Source organism: Cebus imitator, unplaced genomic scaffold (genome assembly GCF_001604975.1).
Source record: "Cebus imitator isolate Cc_AM_T3 unplaced genomic scaffold, Cebus_imitator-1.0 Scaffold835, whole genome shotgun sequence".
NCBI lineage: Eukaryota > Metazoa > Chordata > Mammalia > Primates > Cebidae > Cebus > Cebus imitator.
In genome coordinates this window covers 242,650-261,462 of record NW_016108150.1, presented here as the reverse complement: position 1 = coordinate 261,462, position 18,813 = coordinate 242,650, and the positions used below count along the sequence as shown (strand labels likewise).

At 51.7% G+C, this 18,813-nt stretch overlaps 1 protein-coding gene across 3 annotated transcripts in view; it reads right to left on the bottom strand.

Annotated features, from left to right (window-relative positions):
• Nucleotides 1-319: 319 nt before the first annotated feature.
• Nucleotides 320-18,813, bottom strand: part of PDCD6 (programmed cell death 6) — a 19,306-nt gene continuing 812 nt past the window's right edge. Inside the window, exons 2-6 of one of the 3 annotated variants that reach the window (XM_017520412.2) lie at nt 18,037-18,098; nt 9,776-9,820; nt 6,794-6,952; nt 1,727-1,836; nt 320-881 (exon numbers count right to left, since the gene is read on the bottom strand). In XM_017520412.2, the coding sequence (XP_017375901.1) occupies nt 783-881; nt 1,727-1,836; nt 6,794-6,952; nt 9,776-9,820; nt 18,037-18,098 (475 nt within the window). In that variant the 3' untranslated portion in view covers nt 320-782. The remainder of the gene's footprint in view (nt 882-1,726; nt 1,837-6,793; nt 6,953-9,775; nt 9,821-18,036; nt 18,099-18,813) is intronic. The other 2 variants (XM_017520413.2, XM_017520414.2) reach the window with 2 other exon arrangements.

Genomic DNA, 18,813 nt, shown 5'->3' with positions numbered 1-18,813 from the left:
ATGTGCAAAGACTGTGGCTGACGCAGGGCACAGCGTGGCTAAATCATTCATGACAGAAATACACGACCTGCTACACCAAATTAGATTTCATCCAAATGGAGCAGTTTTATGAAATGTAACCACCTCAACAGAGGGTGGGACGGTCCCTCTGGATTTTCACAAGCAGAGCCATGCACGCTGGGCTGAAGAACGTTCCAGAAGGTGTTCAGGACCTTGGGAGGTCCCAGGCGAGCCAGTGCATCTGACAGTGACTGTCTGGACGACCAGGCCAGGGGACTTGGTTCCTAGACCCACGTGATTTGAAAAGCTGAAGGCAGACCACGCATCTCACGTTCCCTTTATTGTGTACATTGCATATTCCAATGAATACAATAAACTCTTTTAAAAAAGTAAGGCACATGAACAGCCTTCTGTGTACAAGTTCTGTATGATTTTAAAATTCCTACTGACTAATAAAAGCATTTCCACTATAGAACCAAGACATCTAGAAAAGCTCATGATAGATTTTTTGCAAGCAGAATGCCTGAAACATTATTACAGTTACCTCATGGCACAATGAGACAGTCACCAAATCCAAGGCTTGTGTTATAATGATACAGCTCCTGTTAGGGTTGCAGAAACATTAATCAGGGTATCCACATATGTACAGCCAGGTCCCCATGTGGTGAAACCTAAAAGACCACCACCTAACGGCATCCGCGATCCGTTCCCTCACAGGGAGGAACTTTGGCTTTTGGCTCTTTCTCCATACGTCGGTCCCGCTGCTCTCCATGAGGCCAGGGTCATACGATACTGAAGACCATGGACAGATACTGTTCGTAGGACACCTGAATCCAGCCGTCCTGATCCGTGTCGTATCGTCTGAATATATCCGTCAACCTCTGGGGAGAAAGCAGGCATTTAAATCTTGACAGAAGCGGGAGCAAGGTGCACTGGGAGAAAGACATTTAGGGGCCCAGAGATTCAGGGGCACACACGCCATCTCCTGATGGAGCCCGGCACAGGGAGATACAGGTAGGGCAACAGAAAACCTGTCCATTTTCTCAGAATAAAAGTTTTTGCAAAAATACACCATAGTTGGCCAGGCACGGTGGCTCACACCTGCAATCCCCACACTTTGGGAGGCCAAGGCGGGCAGATCACCTGAGGTCAGGAGTTCAAGATCAGCCTGGCCAACATGGCGAAACCCCATCTCTACTAAAAAAAAAAACACAAAAATCAGCCAGGTGTTGTGGTGCACTCCTGTAATCCTGGCTACTGGGGAGGCTGAGGCAGAACTGCTTGAATCCAGGAGGCGGAGGTTGCGGAGATTATGCCACTGTACTCCAGCCTGGGGACGGAGCAAGACTCCGCCTCAAAAAAAAAAAAAAAATACACCAGGACATAAGTGTAAATAACTCACCAGGTACCACCTAAATGGCATCTTCCAGGTGAGCTGCTCTATGCCATTTCCAAGGGGAGGAAAACACGGCTGTCTACAGTTCACTAACCAGCTACTTCTCCAAAGATGAGACTAACTTTTATAAGCTCCAAAAACTAATTCTACATATGCCTGATTCCTTAGATCGACGGTCAGGCGCACCTCATGGGCGGGCAACCCCCTCCCGCCCCCACAGCAAACCCACGAGAAGCCACTCATCACCTGCAGGATGAAGGTCAGGTACACCACGTGGCCGGGCAACCCCCTCCCGCCCCCACAGCAAACCCACGAGAAGCCGCCGGTCACCTGCAGGACGATGCAGCCCTGGATGAAGTCGTCAAAGGCGATCTGCCCCCGTCCCTGCCTGTCGAACTTGCGAATGAGGATGTCGTGGAACTGGTCAGAGAGCCGGTAGCCTTGAGGAGGGAAAGGCGGGGTCAGGGAGGGCTGGGAGGGACATGAGGTGTGTGCCACCGCCCACAGCCTCCAACACACGATGCAAGGCTGGGCGGGAACAGAAGTGCAAATTCACTCAAAGGCACTCAGAACCGAGACGCTCCCCGAATACACGGTTCTGTATCTCCAGGGCGTGAAGTCACCCCTTGAGACCATCACCCTGCGAGGAGGAGTGAGTGCGACGCCGGCATTGTCCTGAAAGCTGGTGTGAAGTGATGTAACCACTCGTCCCAGGGAAGCACTCATGAAACACCCCCCACAGGGTGCCACGCTCAGTTTTGTGAACCCAGTGGAGTTTTCTAAAGTCCTTGTTGATTTTATTATGTTTATTAGGTAAGAAAACTCTGGATGATTCACTATGCTTTGAAACTAAAATTTCACAGGTGGCTTCTAGTTACACCAAGTGTCAATGTAGGGAAAGAGGAGTAGCTGAGGGACGCACCCCCATCTGCCATGAGGGACTGAAGAGCTATGAGGCAGAGCGGCCATGGAAAGGACCAAGTCACTGCAGGGCCACCAAGGGCTAGGATATCAATATCCACAGGGCCACTGCCTGTCTGGGTGCTCCCTGAGCATGTCCTGAAAAGGCCTCCCAAGGCAGACGGCTCTGAAGGCATGTGGACACACCAGGTGTCCTCGGCCGCCCCGGAGGGCATGCCCCGCCTGCCCCCTTCCCTCAAATCCCACTACCTGCATGACTGTGGCATCCTTACTGACTCAGGAGGCAACAAGCAGGTGCCGGCATGTTTCTAGTGGTGTTCAGCCTCGCCGGAATCTCTGCAGGGACGTGTGCACCTGCACTGACTGTCTAAATGTCACAGGTGATCACCTCCACAACAGCCATTCCACCGACAGAGTCAAGCACACAAACACGAACACAGTGCCTTCCAGAGTGGTCAGGGCGTCCTGTCATTTAAGTTCAGGGGTCCCTAAATGTTTGACGGTGGAGCTGCTTCAGACCCTCCTTCTATGCGAGCTGAGAAGACAGGCCCTCCCATTAAATTCAGAAAGAGACAGCAGAGTTGTGAACAGCTGCCACTTCCCCTGGTCCCTACTACTCCCACCTCCTCACTCCCCGCACCCATACTGGGGCTAGGCTCGCTTGCTGACAACAGAGCCTGGGACATAGCCACAGGGACACTGCCTGTCTGGGTGTGCACAAGGCCGTCACCGGGGCGCACGGGGGACCGAAGCTGCCACCAGGGCGCACAGGGGACAGAGGCCATCACCGGGATGCACAGGGAATAGGCCGTCACCGGGATGCATGGGGGACAGAGGGTATCACCAGGGTGCAAGGGGGACAGAGGCCATCACAGGGGTGCACAGGGACAGAGGCTGTCACAAGGGCGCATGGGGGACAGAGGGCGTCACCGGGATGCATGGGAGACAGAGGCCATCACTGGCCTGGGAAGGCTGGGGAAGGACAGAGGCCATCACCGGCCTCCTGGGAAGGCTAGGGAAGGACAGAGGCCACCACTGGCCTCCTGGGAAGGCTGGGGAAGGACAGAGGCCATCACTGGCCTCCTGGGAAGGCTGGGGAAGGACAGAGGCCTAGGATTTCCCATCAGCCAGACAACAGGAGCAACCTCAACTGCCTCTGGAATTAACTCCCAATTTCCTCGATCATCAGCAATAGTGAAGGGAAAACAAAGGCAAAGTCAAATTAGTAAAATGAGGGATGCAGAAACGAACTACAAAAGGAATGTTTCTCTGAGAAGCCAAAACCCAGCAGTCACTGTTCTGAGTTCCTGCTAATGAAAGTCAGCATGTGAGAGCACCACAGTCCTTGGACCCACCGCTTTCTAAGATCATTCTCCTCTTTTGGACTCCCTTGAAATGTTGTGAACGAGCCAAGCAGAGCCCTGATCTCCTCGGAAATCATCTATTCCACCTTCAAGGAAAACCAAGCTACCCCCACCCAACAGGACGAGGCTCCTGGGGGCTCTCCCAGCTCTTGGGGGCCTGGTACACTGCAAAGGACCAAGGCTCCAGACCAGATGGACTCCAGTCCCCTCTCTGGGAAGTCTGGACCCTCCCTCAGCCCGTGCAGCGTCAGAGTGAGGCAGTGTGGAGATGCTCCCGACCCCAGCCCTTCCCTGTGCCTGTCAAGCTCTCTGCTCCAGTTTCTGCCTGGGTGATGACAGCATCAGCCAGTGGGGACAGGAAGGGCTTCTCCCAGGGCTGAAATTCCAGGAAGTGGGCAGTCCTGTGACAGAGCAACGTCCTTCTCTAAGAACAAGCACGAGGGATGACGCCGCCAGAAAATTTCTCTGCCAGCATTTCTGGGTCCGGCCAGTGGGCCTTGCTTGGGCCTAACCCAGGCAAAACAATGGAAAAAGCACTGTGTCAAAGCTGTAATGGGAATTAGTGGCAGTGACTTCATAAGCAAATGTCCATGTGCTCCAGAGACACAGCGAATGCCACCGCAAGGCCTTGCATGTGCTGAGAAGGCTTTAGAAAGCGGGAAAAGCACACACAGCACAAAGATTTAACAGCTGAAAACGAGTGACGAGTGAATGGAGGCTCCTTCCACTCCAGTACCTTTTTCATTATAAAAAAATAAACTGGCGGTGGCTTCCAGGGGCTGGTGGAGGAAGGGGAGACCTAGGGGGAACGGAGGAGATGGTGGGGTGGTGGAACTGTTCTCCGCCCACTGCCTCTCTCGGACAGGCACTGCACTGAGGGGAGAATCTCACCGGATGGCTACGGCAACCTCAACGGCACCTGCTGAGTCAGGGGGTCTCATACCGGTGATGAGTGCCGGAATGTGGGGACGCCTCCCGCACCTTTTCATTCCAGGTCTCTGAGCCTGGCACACAGGTATGTTAACAATTAAAAACATGGATGGCTGGGTTATAAAACCCACCACGTGGCCCCATCAGAGACGCCCAGGGAATATCTTGCAGGCTCCACCACCCGGGCGATTCCCTCGTGCCGGCCACCGAGCTCAAATGCAGCCTCCCTGCTTTTATCTGAGAGCAAAACACTTATTCCTAGGGGCCAAGACAAGAGAAGAATTTTTGCTTCTGAGGCCCACTTCCTAACAGTTACTAAGGGAAATCTTTCAAAATAATCAAAATTCAAAAAGGACGGCAATGCCCCTTTCCACAGAAGACGTGGGCAATGGCTCTGTAGATCAAGAACCAAACGCAGGAGAAAAACTATTAGGGTAACCAGAGAAACGCCGCAATGGGCACCCACACCCCAGGAACAGCTCAGAAGTCGGGAAGGTTCTGCCGCCCAACACAAGCAGGACTGCCGGCTCCAGGGCATGAGGAGCCTCCCGCTACAGCTCAGCACAGTTTTCTGGGACGTCCTTGGCCAGACCAGGATGAAGAGGGCTGAGAGACCTGATGGTCACTGGTACTAAGCAAAGGGAGCTCCGGGGCCTGACTTGGTTAGTAAAGGAAGTCGTCCGTGGCACTAGAGGTCTCCTGTCTAAAAATAACTCCAGGCTGGTCCTGAAGTCCACATGGCCCTGGCTGCACTGGCCTCCCTGGTCCCTAGGACCGCTCTCTGTGGAGGGGGATCCTTCCCTCCCAGCCCTTCCATGCCTACCCCAGGGAAGAGGAGCTGGCCACAGTTCCGCCAGTTCCCCCACCCAAGGGCACCCCAAGGTCAGCTACATTCCAAGTGCCAATTCACAGCCATCCCGCCCAAACCCTGGCCCGCAGCTGGCCAGCTCAGAACAGATTCTTGTGGAGACCCAGTGTCCACGGCTGGCCCTGTGGATGAGCTTGTAAAGTAAGAAAGAAAAGAGAAAGAGAGAAGACAGCCATAAAGTGCGTGCTGGGAGGGACCATGAGGAGAGGCAGCGTGCTTTAGATGAGTGAGACTCCAGACAGCTCAGATTAACTAAAGCAGAATCTAATGATCCTCACTGGTTCTAAGGAGACTTTTAAGTAAATCGCAGAAGCAGCTTCGTAGCGGGGGCCAGGTGAGACTCGCCCAGATTAGAACCTCCTGTGCCGGCTGTTTCTCTGAAAATAGAAGCCCTGCTTCTTCTCAGACCTGAGACCAGCACAGGAAGCCCCATGGACGGGCCCTATAGACACACTCTGGACAGGCCCTGTGAACACTCCTGAGACTCACAGCACACCACCACACACTGTCACACACACGCCGAGCACACACACGAGGAACGCACCTGAGAACGGAAACGCACTCCACCCCTCTGATGCGGTTTCTGAGGCACACAGCACACTGTCACGTGTGTGCACACACAGAGCACGTACATGCAGAACACACTTGAGAATGGGCAAGTGCTCTGCGTCTGATGCTGCTTCTGAGGCACACAGCACACCTTCACACGTGCACACACGCCGAGCACACACGAACACACTTGACAATGGGCATCTGCTCTGTCTGACACTGCTGAGGCAACGGCACACTGTCACACATGTGTGCACACACACAGCACACACGTGCGCAACACACTTGAGAATGGGCACGTGCTCCGCCTAACGCCCCTTCTGAGGCGCACGGTTTGGACAGAGTTGGACGTGGGGACTGACAGCTTTTTCTTAAATGACTGTCACGTTTTCCACATGCTTTGGTGTCTCACGAAATATAAGCTGCCCTGCCCCACGGTATTTTCATGGATCCATTTTTAAATGATTTCAAAAGCCACATTCTCAGTTTTGCTCATGACATCATTCCACTTCACAAAAAATGACCGGCTTGCATAGCCCTTATCTCATTTTGGATAAAAACTGCATAAACGTATCCACACCAAATATTGCCTTCCAACATGAGCAATGTCAAAATATGAACCTGCGTGATGTAAACAAAAACTTTACACGGCCTAGTTAAGCACCTGGTTAAACAATCAGTTAAGTTCAACAAGGTTTACAAAACTTTCAACAGCTCCTAAGTTCCAAAATGAAACACGCTACACAAGCCAGGTAAGTGAGTTACCAAAACCTGAGAGGGCCTGCTTCAGCTCGTTCTTGTCAATCATCCCGGAGTTGTCCCGGTCGTACGTGCGGAAGACGTTCTGCCAGTCCGTGATGTACTTCCACACGCCTGTGAACTCACTGAAGTTCACGCCGGCCTTGTTCTCACGGTCGAACATGGCTGAGACAGAGGAACAGTCAAGCAGCAAAAGATCAGTCGCGAAACTCACTCGAAGCTTCCCACCAGCCCTCAGCCCTCAGCGCCTGGCGGCGTCAGCGCTGATCACTAACCAGGGGCTGGGCAATGCATGCCTGTCTGTGAATAGGGCAAAATCCCTGGGGGTGTGACCCCGAAGTCCCATGAGAAGGCGCACTCGCAGCTGTAAGGCAGGCCGTGCAAAGGGACGTGCGAGGAAATCCGGCCAAAGCCACAATGGAAAAAAGAGCAGAGCTTTGCGCTTCTGAGGCACAGGGAGGCTGAGTGGCCCCAGCTCCCCTGACACCTGGGTCTCAGCCTAGAGCAGGAATCTAGCTCCCAGAGCCGACCCCCTGACTCTCCAGGGCCCATGACACTGGGTGAAGGCTCAGGAAAGCCCGCTCTAATTAGAAAAAAAACTCTCACCAGGCCGGGCACGGTGGTTCACGCCTGTAATCCCAGCACTTTGGGAGGCCAAGGCGGGCAGATCATCTGAGGTCGGGAGTCCGAGACTAGCCTGAACAACAAGGTGAAACCTCGTCTCTACTAAAAATACAAAATCAGCTGGGCGTGGTGGTACATGCCTGTAATCCCAGCTACTCGGGAGGCAGGAGAATCGCTTCAACCCGGGAGGCAGAGGTTGCAGTGAGCCAAGTTAGCACCATTGCACTCCAGCCTGGGCAACAAGAGTGAAACTCTGTCTCAAAAGAAAAAAATAATTTGGTATTGTTTTACAGATTAGGGGGTGATAAAAAGAAAAGAAAAAATAAAAACTCTCGCCTTATCCTATTTGCTTTCAGTCTAATTCCAGGTCCAAATACAAAAGAATCTACAACTACCTTTATATGTAGTTGCAATACAGCTAAAAACAGAAAATTCAGTCTGAATTGCTGCTGCAGAGAAAATGATAAATCATGTGGCCTCTCTTTTCAAGCACAATGTTGAATATAGGATTGCGATTCAACTCCTCCTGTTTGATCAGAAATGTTACAACCAAATGAAAACCCACAGGATGAAAAATCCTGTGAGAAACAGAATTACTGTTTCCTCCCAGCAGCCCGCAAGCCCGTGATGCCACATGGGCTGTTTTTCACAAGACTGTTGAGGATGTGCACTCCATGTGTGGTGTGTGTGGACCATGCAGGTGGGATGCTGCTGGGTGGGCTGCACGCCAGGGGAAGGGCTCAGCAGGGGAGTGGCTCCCAGGCCCATCCTCTCCAGTGGGGAGGTAGCCCCCATCTATCAACACCTTTTCTAGCACTAAAGGCTGAGCCCTGCCACTACTACACTTACAAGTTTTCTCTCCTTCCATCAGCGGGACGCAGTGACACCTGCACCACCAGCAGCAGCAGGGCAGGATCACATGGAGAAGCCCCTGCTACCTGCACCCCCACCAGACTCACACACCTGACCACACATGGGCTCCTCAAGGAACTAAGGGAATCGTCAAAAGACTAAAAGTCATGGCTGGACGGGAGGTGAGGGAACAAGCCCCAGGCTGCTCTGGGCAACCTCAGGACAACGCCATGGTCCCTGTGAAGCAGAGCTGAACCCAGGATTCCATGTTAAAGAGATCTGGAAGGGGGCTACAGCCCCCAGCAAAGGAAACCTTCCAAAAATCAAGTGGGGTAGGGACGGAAACACAACTCTCCTCATCCCAGGCCTGCCCTGGAGCTGCAGCTCTCACCCCGGCTACAGGGGACGGAGACACGGCACAGCTCTCCTGAAAACGACAGACCAGGTCCGCCTGCCCCGGAGCTGCAGCTCACACCCCGGCTACAGGGGATGGAGACACAATACGACTCTCCTGAAAACCACAGACCAGGCCTGCCTGCCCCGGAGCTGTAGCTCTCACCCCAGCTACCATCTGGGCATGGGGGTTCACACTTGTAATGCCACACCTTGGGATGCTGCGGAAGAACTGCTTAAGCCCAGGAGCTCCAGACCAGGCCTGGACAACACAGAGAGACCTCGTCTCTTAGAAGAAACGAACAAAAAACCCGGCTACCTGTACAGTTGGGGAGGCCCTGGCCCCAAAGAAACAATGCAGACTCTCACATTAAGGCTACACATGAACCCACAAAACAAACAAAAATTACAAAAACATCAAGTTAGTCACTATGCGTGGGCTTGGGCAGGAACAACTGGCTGCAGACCAGGCCACCTTCCAAAGGACGTCAAACGTCCTGTAAAGTAGCTGCATGTTACAAACACGTATTGCTTTTCAATAAAACATTTTTTTTTATTGCATTTTAGGTATTGGGGTACATGTGAAGAACATGCAAGATTGTTGCACAGGTACACACGCGGTAGTGTGATTTGCTGCCTTCCTCCCCATCACCTATATCTGGCATTTCTCCCCATGCTCTCTCTCCCCAACTCCCTACCCCCTGCTGTCCCTTCAATAAAACATTTTCTTAAACTTTAAGACTATCATAAATTCTGAAGTAATAAAGAATGGAATCACAAAAATAAATAAGCAATGTCTATCAAAAACCACCAGATAAGACATGAAAATAACTAAATAATAATTTAGAAACTTTAAATATGTATCATCTTTAGAATTAGAAACTGAAAGGACAGGTTAAACGGTACATTAAAAATAGTTAGAATAAAGCAAACACACATGGAGAGATGTGAAAAGGTACACACAGAGCCGGGAAGAGAAGGATGAAGGAGCCCACGCTCATCTAAGTGGAATTCCAGAAGGGAGGAAAGTGATATGGACTCACAGACAAAGGAAACAGAACCTGTACCAAGCGGGCTGGATACAAAGCAGCCCAGGGTGGTGTGCCGGCTGATACTCACATATGATCGACCTGACAGTCACTGGGTTAAAGGGAGTCCACGTGCCTGAAAACAAACAACAGGAGTTAAGCTAAAAGGAAATCTTTCTGGGACACGAGTTCCCGGTCTATACCTGGAGGCCCCGTGAAAGGCAGTCCTGGCTCCAGGGCAGTGGTTTTCTAGACACTCTGGGTGACGTGTCGGCTGCCATGACTCCCGGGAAGGGCCGAAGCACTGCCCGGTGGGGTCACGTCCTGTGTGTGTGGGAGTCCTCCGCGGCTGCCAGACTCCAAGGCCACCCACAGTCCCTGAGGCTGGACACGCACTCTTATTTAACATAACCAAGAAACGGTTCTGTATCATTTTACACACTGAATTTTTCAGGGATGCAGCCACTAGCTAAGTTGAGTAGTTTGAACTTAGTTTTGTTAGAGAACTTCACTAATTACCATTTCGGAAAAACCATCACTAAGGCCACCACTGTCTGCAGACACTTGAGCATAGCTCGGTCACTGCAGCATTCGGGCTGGTTCTACCGATGGGGCAAGTTCCAGACCCTTCCTTACGTTCTCCCTCAGTAATCACGGCAAAGCACAGTGGGACATTCATCACACCTCACTTCAGAAATTCCTGATAAATTATAGGCTGGGCATTATATGATTTTCCTTGAAACTGAATAGGAAATCTGTACTATTCTCAGATTCATTGTTGAATATGATATGTCTGAGCACTCACAACCATTTAGCAACTATGAGGACGGAAGGTTCACTGATAACCTTCACACACAAGAACCTATTTTCAGAGTGATTTGTACCGTCAGTAATTTCTGCACTCACTAAAAATACATTTTTAATGTGGGGAGAGATCAGTGGCTCTCCCCATACCCCATCTGCATTAGACACACAGGTTTTTCTTCTATACACAAAACTGCCGCAGTCCTGGGCAGCACACAGACAGTCCTCTGATCTCAGAGGAACACTGTCACGCTACAGGTGGCGCAGGGGCGGTGGGATCTGCCTGCACGGTCCCTCATGCCTCTACGTGCCGTCACTCTGGGCTCATGGGGCTCCTCCAAGGGCCATGGCCGCTCTCACCTGAAGTGCTTTCCCCCTCAGGACACACCCACTCTCCCTCCAACTCCTTCCTTTCCTTCCTCAGGGAGCCTTCCACGGGGTGCCACATTCTCCCAGCCCACAGGTTAAATCCATCTGCTGGCCTGAGCACCTCCCACTTCCCTTTGGGAAGGTCCCACCCCCCTGCAGTTAAGCAGGGAAGGTGTGCTCTCCCCACACAACCAGGCACACCTGTCCCGCGGCGCACACGCAGCAGCACTCCACCAGCATCTCTGAAGCTGAATCGAGTGACAATCTGCAGGAATACCTTTCTGTAGGCTTTACAGCTATCTGGAGGGAAAGTGGGCAGGCGTATGTATGCAAAGGTATTAGGTCAGAAAACCAGTATTACAAAAAAGGTAGGCTACAGAGAACCCACAAGGCAAAGAAAGAGGAAAATTCAAAACACCTGGGAGCATCCCTGCCTCACCCAGTTCCATGTGGTCCTCCCCCATTCTTCCCCACCGTGCGCTGGAACCCAGTGTCTGCACACGAGGGTGACCTGCTCTGACCCAGCGCTGACAAGAAGCCACAGGAGCCAAAGCCACTGGAAATCTCCAGGGCTCTCCTCCGTCTTCCTGACATGAGCTTCTTCTGTGTTTTCTGCAAAGAGGAGGCCACATGTGTCCGTGGCCCTGGACTGACTGTGTGGAGTGGGAGTGGGAACCACAGAGGGATTTCAGGGATAAGGCCTAAGCCCTCAAGTGAAGGCTGCACTGTGAGGTGTCCTGATCACAAGCGAAGCTTCTCTGGGCCATCTCGGCAAATAACACAGCCAAGCAAGTATGAAACCAAAGCAATACGGTTAAAACACAAGTGAGATGCTCAACAACACTGCAGCACAGGCATGGGGGCCTCAGTGCCATCTGGACAGGCAGGCATGGAGCGGCAGAGACGGTGCATTCCTGAGAGCTGGGGACCAGGAGGAACCGGATGGCCGTACTGGGGTCTTCTGGAGTATTCTAAGGATTGCAGGAGGGCCTGAGGCCCAGGAGAGCAGAAATTACCCTTGGATGAATCAAGGATCAGAGAGAAGCAGCCGCTCCACTAGAAAGGGCCACTGAGGGAAGGACACTCCTGGTGTCTCCACTCACCTTCCTTGCCACCCACGGTGGGTTGCTCTGGCATCTCCACAGAAGCCAAGGGAGGACAAGCAGAAAGCCTACCAGCCCGCAGCAAGCTGAAGCACTGTGGCGCACAGACACTTCACAGCTCAGTTACATCATGCTAGACATACCTGGGCATCCACCCGAAAACCTAAGCAGACGCTGTGCTTGGCCCAAGGCTAGGGAGTCACTTGTCATCAGATCCCAACCCTTCCCCTGAAGCTCTGGCAAGGTCAGTTTCTGGTGAAAGCAAACATGAAAGGCTGCATGGGGGTCCCTGACACCACCCTCCAACTTGAAAGGGTACAGAGTAAACCAGCCAAGGAAAAGGGCTGGTGGGGAAGCCAGGCCCTTCCAGAGCCCTCACCCAGCGGAGTCACACAGGGTGCGCTGGATTCCTCCAGGGAAGAGCTGAGACCAGGGAGGCTCTTCCTGAACCTGGGGTCAGTCAGGGAAGTTCCAGCCACCCACAGGGAAAGCAGGTATTTGCCACCCATCACATTGTTGGTCACCAGCTCAGGCAAAGCAGTGCAGCATGGCTGAAGTCTCTCTCCTCAGTCAGAACACGGCAAGCCCTCAGTTCCCAGGAGCCAGCGAAGGCCCTGCCTGGGAACCTGCAGGTTTGAACAATCCAGGCCTGCTGAGTTAACCCTTCCCCATACAGGCAGATCAAATCTGCTCCATCACCGGGGGCAACAAATACCATCACCCACCTTCCTGGGCCCGAGTGAGGGAAGGACAATGATGGGACTGGACACGTGCTTTGCAGGGCACTCTCCTGCTTCTGAGGTCTGATTTTTCTGTTCTTTTAAATGTGGGATCTCCAAGAGAGCCTCAACTCTATTTGGTAAAAAAACACCAACCGGGCGTGGTGGCTCACATCTGTAATCCCAGCACTTTGGGACACCAAGGTGGGTGGATCACGGGGTCAGCAGTTCAAGACCAGCCTGATCAACGTGGTGAAACCCCATCTCTACTAAAAACACAAAAATAGGGCGGGCGTGGTGGCGGCACCTGTAATCCCAACTACTCAGGCAGGAGAATCACTGAACCAGGGAGGCAGAGGCTGCAGTGAGCTGAGATCGCACCATTGCACTCCAGCCTGGGCAACAAAGTGAGACTCTGTCTCAAAAAACAAACAAACAAACAAAAAAAGAACTTCAAAAGAATGTAAGAATTATTATTTTTAAAAGTACAGTTTCAAAAATGCCCCCTAAAAATGTATCAATGCTATAGTTATATTAAGGCAAACCTACTTCAGAAGTACGGACTTGAAAAAAGTTAATTTCTTTTAATTCCGAGAAATACGTAAATGTTAAAAAACAAACAAACAAACAAACAAAAACCAAACATCCAAAGAGGGATCAAACTCAAGATAGTTTGTAACATGTTATTGTGAAAAGAAGGGCAGAGAACAGTCTTCTTCTTTCCTCATACCTTTCAACCGCAGGCCTCCCTGAGAGCAGTAATTTTTAGCAGCTCTCCTGTGCAAACAAGTCTTATGAAGGAAGCAGTGTACAAGCCACAAATACCTTCTCAGTGCGGCTTCACCTAGATTTTAACACAAGCACTCAGAAGCACAAATTTAACTGAAATGAGAAACCAGGCCATTTTGTAACTTCAGTTTTTCTGCCAGTATTATATTAATTAAATTAATTTCTTGATATAGCCTAATGATTTAGTTCTACTATCAAAACAGAAGCCCAATTCTGGGAGAACAATTATTATAGAAATCAAACTAATTTCAATCATATTCACATAGGAATTCGTATTAGTATAGGCTGAGGCTGAGGTGGGAGGATCGCTTGAGCCTAGGAGTTTGGGACCAGCTTGGGCAAGGCGGTGAGATTCCATCTCTAAATTTTCTTAAAGAAATTCAGAGAGAAGGAAGCGAACTGATAGGTCTCTATCCAAGGCCAAACTTTGTGTGCCTGTACACACAACACAACTACGACCCTTCCCTCACACAGCTCACAATCCAGTAGCGAGAGGGAACTACAAAGGCATGTCAGAGAAAACAACGCTGATGATCCCACGGCAGGAGCCACATGCGTTCACGAAGCCTGTCGTCACTGTACACCCCGAGCCAGGGTTTCACTCTGTCTCCCAGGCTGGAGTACAGGGGCCTGATCTCAGCTCAGTGCAGCCTCAACCTCCCAGGCTCAAGTGAACTTCCCATCTCAGCCTCCCGAGTAGCTAGGACTATAGGCTTGCACCACCACACTTGGCTAATATTGTTTACTTTTTGCAGAAACAAGGTCTTACAATGTTGCCAAGGCTGGCATCCTGAAGGGCGGGTGGGGCTTCATCCTACAAAGATAAAAGGCAGCGGAAGCTAAGAGCTCAAAGCAAAGGGGTGGAGGACAAGGGAATCTTCGAAACAAAATGGCTGGGCTGAGACATCCAGTAGGATGCCAACAGGCAGAGGTGTGGTGGGAAAACACACAGGGGTGTATGCTCACATGTGAGAAACCACAGCACACGAGAGAAACGTGGTGTACTAAATCAGGCTTCAAATCTCAGCCTGCAGCTGGAGAGCTACCACAGGCAACCCAGAAAGGCACAGAACAGGAGAGAAACGTGGTGTAGTAAAGGAGGCTTCATATTGCAACCCCGCAGCTGGAGAGCTACCACAGGCAACCCGGAAAGGCACAGAACAGGAGAGAAACGCGGTGTAGTAAAGGAGGCTTCATATTGCAACCCCGCAGCTGAAGAGCTACCACAGGCAACCCGGAAAGGCACAGAACAGGAGAGAAACGTGGTGTAGTAAAGGAGGCTTCATATTGCAACCCCGCAGCTGAAGAGCTACCACAGGCAACCCGGAAGGGGAGCACGGACAGCACCACAGCCCACTGCCTGAGGCTGTGAGAAGGACCAGAAATCTGTACTCACTAGCAAACCGCCTCATTTCAGAAGGAATTCAGGAAACATGAAAGACATTCACAGTACAGAAAATAAAGTCCTGTTAATTGTGTTGGCTGAGGAGAAAGTGAAGAGTTAAGACCATGTCATAAGTTTATCTCAAAAATTCTAAACTCTCATTACTGGTGAGCCACATATCTGACTTTAAATTTTTTAGCAGCGAAATTGAAGAGGAAAACGTAATCAGGTAAAGGGTTTGTAAGATGCAAACAGAACAGCTACCACAGCTGCTGAGAACACACGCAGCTCCAGCTCCAGAGACAAACAGGGCGGCCATCTCCTGGGGCTGCCCCACAGCAGGCGTGTGAGCCACAAAGCCACAAAGCCAGCGTCTCTCAGGGTCCACAGTGACTACAAGCTTCATGGGGCCACATGCCCCCCGCACAAGCTGAGGAGACCTCCCAGGGCAATTCAAGAAACAGAGTCTCACAATGTTGCCCAGGCTGGTCACAAACTCCTGGGCTCAAGCGATCCTCCTGCCTTGGCCTCCCAGTGTTGGGACATCACCTGGCTCACAGGCACTTTAGAGAAGAAGGCTTTGCATCCTGAAGGGTGGGTGGGGCTTCATTCTACAGAGATGAAAGGAAGAGGAAGCACAGAGTCCAAGGCAAAGGAGGATGCTTACGAAAAGTGACTCCAGAGGCTGGCCTCGGTGGCTCACGCCTGTAATCCCAGCACTATGGGAGGCCGAGGCAGGCAGATCACAAGGTCAGGAGTTCGAGATCAGCCTGAACAACGTGGTGAAACATGTCTCTACTAAAAATGCAAAAATCAGCTGGTCGTGGTGGCGTGCACCTGTAATCCCAGCTACTCAGGAGGCTGAGGGAGGAGAATCGCTTAAACCCAGAAGGCAGAGGTTGCTGTGAGATGAGATCGTGCCACTGTACTTCAGCCTGGGTGACAGACGGAGATTCCATCTCAAAAAAAAAAAGGGAATCCATTGGGACCACGGTGAGAGGGTCCCAATACACAGCTTGGGTTAAGCCAGACACTGACTTCAAAATATCTCCGAAATGGTGGACTCAGAACTCTTCAGGCAATTCCCTCTCTCAAGCAGGCTCCTGGAAGTTATTTAGCAGTGGCTGAGATCAAGATGATGTTCTGACAGATACTTGCTAATGGTTAAATAAAGAGCTATATGATTTAAGGACCAGCTGAACTGGGACAGGACCGACGCTCTGGTCAAAATACAGGAACCCAAACAAGTCAGGGGAGGGGTGTCTCCTCTCCCCACCCCCAAACAATAATGCTGACCTTGGATTAGGGTTAAGTGCCTGGCCCAGTGAGTGCTCAGACAGCGGAAACCATCATCACCATCATTAGGTAACGGAACACCGTCAAAGATTTGAGCTGGCTCGTTGGCCAAGAATAGTGGTAGTGTATTAGCTACTACTACAAATTACAGCTGACAATTACTGAGCACCCGCCCCGTGCCAGAATTATGGGGAGCACCTCACATGCTTGTCCTCAATATTCCTCCCAGTAACGGTGAGGACACAGAACTGGTAGAGCCAGGACTGGAATCCAGGCAGGCCCCAAAGCCCCCTGCTGGAGCCTGCCAAGGCGGGCAGGCTATCACGCTAACGAGGTCCAGTATGTGACCACCACGCCTAGTGGGGCAAGCTTAACACAGAACTTAAAACTGGTCAGTACTCTAAAAATCTGAGCAAATGGATAAAAAGCAGGCTGCTAAAATGGATCATAAATCTTGCATCACTCACTGGAAAACCTCTCAAAATGAACATCTCTGAGGCATGGCCTCTGAGGAGGGCACTCCGTGGGGCTTGTATCACCAGTGATGAACCACGTGAACCTGGGTGGTCATCTGACCGTATGTAACACGTGATGCCACACACAGAGCCACTTGCATCCATTGTGGTCAACATTTAGGACAGTTTAAGCTATGATCTGTCAAACCGTAGCCTACTGAATTCCAGGTTCTCTTGACACCTTTTTCTAGTAGCCCTGTCCTGCATTTACCCTGAGTATAAATAAACTAGCAAGACGCAAATAAAAAAAGGGGGATTTAAGAATAATGAAAAGAGAAAAATCAAGAAAGCACAATCACTAGTGCAGAGGTAACAGAATTTCTTAACTCCCTGCAAGCAATCTACGTAAATGCATGTGAAATAATACACCAGCATCCATAGCCCACAGATCACACATTAGGAACTGATGTAAGAATATGAAGTAAACATGTTACTCTAAAAACACAAATCCTCACAAATCAATAGGCCCCCTCCCCTCCACCCCCCAGCCCGGTGAGGCAGCCTCTGGCAGCCATGATACTCCCCAGTCCAGTCTCTGGAAATGTCAGATACTTCCCACTAATAAAGAAGAGCCTCTCAACATTTTCACATCTCAAAACTGACCCCTTTTCCAGCTTAAATGGCACAGATCTGGAAAGATAAACTATACACAGGATCGGAAAAGATGACCGCAGCTGAGGGATTACAGAAACGGGCAGTCCGGTGTTCTGTGAACTAAAATGTGTCTAATGGTACTGCAGGGGAGGGGGAGCAATGGAGCAGAAACTGGCAAGAAGGTAACTCCAGAGACCCCCCAGACGGAAGGACCCAGATGCCCTGCCCGAACGAACACCCAGATTCCCACACTGATAAGAACACCTCCCCCATAAATCCGCTGCCAGCACCTCCAACACCCCCAGTCCTTTCCCCAGGAATCCGGTCCCGGTATCTGCAGTTCCTGCGGCAGTCACATTCCCACACAAGTGCTGCTTGAGCTCCCCAAGCCCTCCAACAATCACCTCCCTGGCCGCCTGGTAACCCCGCGGTGCCCTCGAAGGTCTATGAAGAGAAGTCACCAAGATGCAGTCACCGAGGAAATTCAAGGACCTCCAACTTACCGAAAGGGTTTCTGCTGTAGAGAGCTAATCTTCCTGCCCCCCTCCTAAAACCCACACCCTAGTTTTCATTTCTCAAGAAGCCTTTCCCTGTGCTCACGCACGCAGTTGTTAGCTGGCTCGGTGAGGCACTCAAAATAAACCAGAAGCATCTCCACCATGAAGCAGTAATAATAACGTGTCCTAATGGCTTTTTTGTCCTTGGAAAATCAACTCCAGAGAGCACAGCAGGCTCGCGGCTTCTTGGTCCGGAGGCCCAGGCCCCACTGACCCACTCACCGTTGGAGAGTGCTTGCTGAAGCTCGCTGTCCGAGATCACTCCACTTCTGTCTTTATCAACCCTACGACATCAAGAAGACCAAATAAGCTGGCGATCCAAAGTGCAGAAAAAGCAAAACGAACGTCTCCTGTCAGCCTGCGCTGAGTCTGAAGGCTCCCTCCTGGAACCTCCGCCTCTCCCACCCTGCTGAGGAGTACGGGGGGACAAAGGAAGTGCCCCGGGGGCCGAAGCCCACCCTAAGAGGTCATCATCTCTTCCCTTTCCACCTCAGTCCTTCCCTTCCTTCCTCTCCTGGCCTATCTGAATTCACACCTCCACCACTTTCCCTATTTCACAGACAAAAGAACTCTCAGACAACTGAGCCATTCCCTGGCCATGAGTTCAATCAGTGGAAAAGAGGCCAGGGACAGAGTCGCCGTCGTAAAGGTCACCGGCCCCGAGCAGACGCCAGATCTCAGCTTCTTCCGTGGCTGCCGGCATTTTAAAAGCGCCCAGGCGGTCTGCTTCTGTTTTCCCCAAACGAGCACCCCCGGAGACCCTCCACCTGGCGGCTCTCGGGGCGAGAAAACGGGCCTAGCCCAGAAGCCTGGGGCCGCGACCTCGGGGCTGCAGTGGCGGAGTGTGCACCTGGGAAGGGCCCGAGGCACGGGCCAGGGACCGGGCAGGAGGCGGGGGCGGCCGCGGGGTCGGGGGAGGGGACGGGGGAGGACACAGGGGACCCGGCAGGGGACGGGGGAGGACACGGGGGACCCGGCAGGGGACGGGGGCGGCCGCGG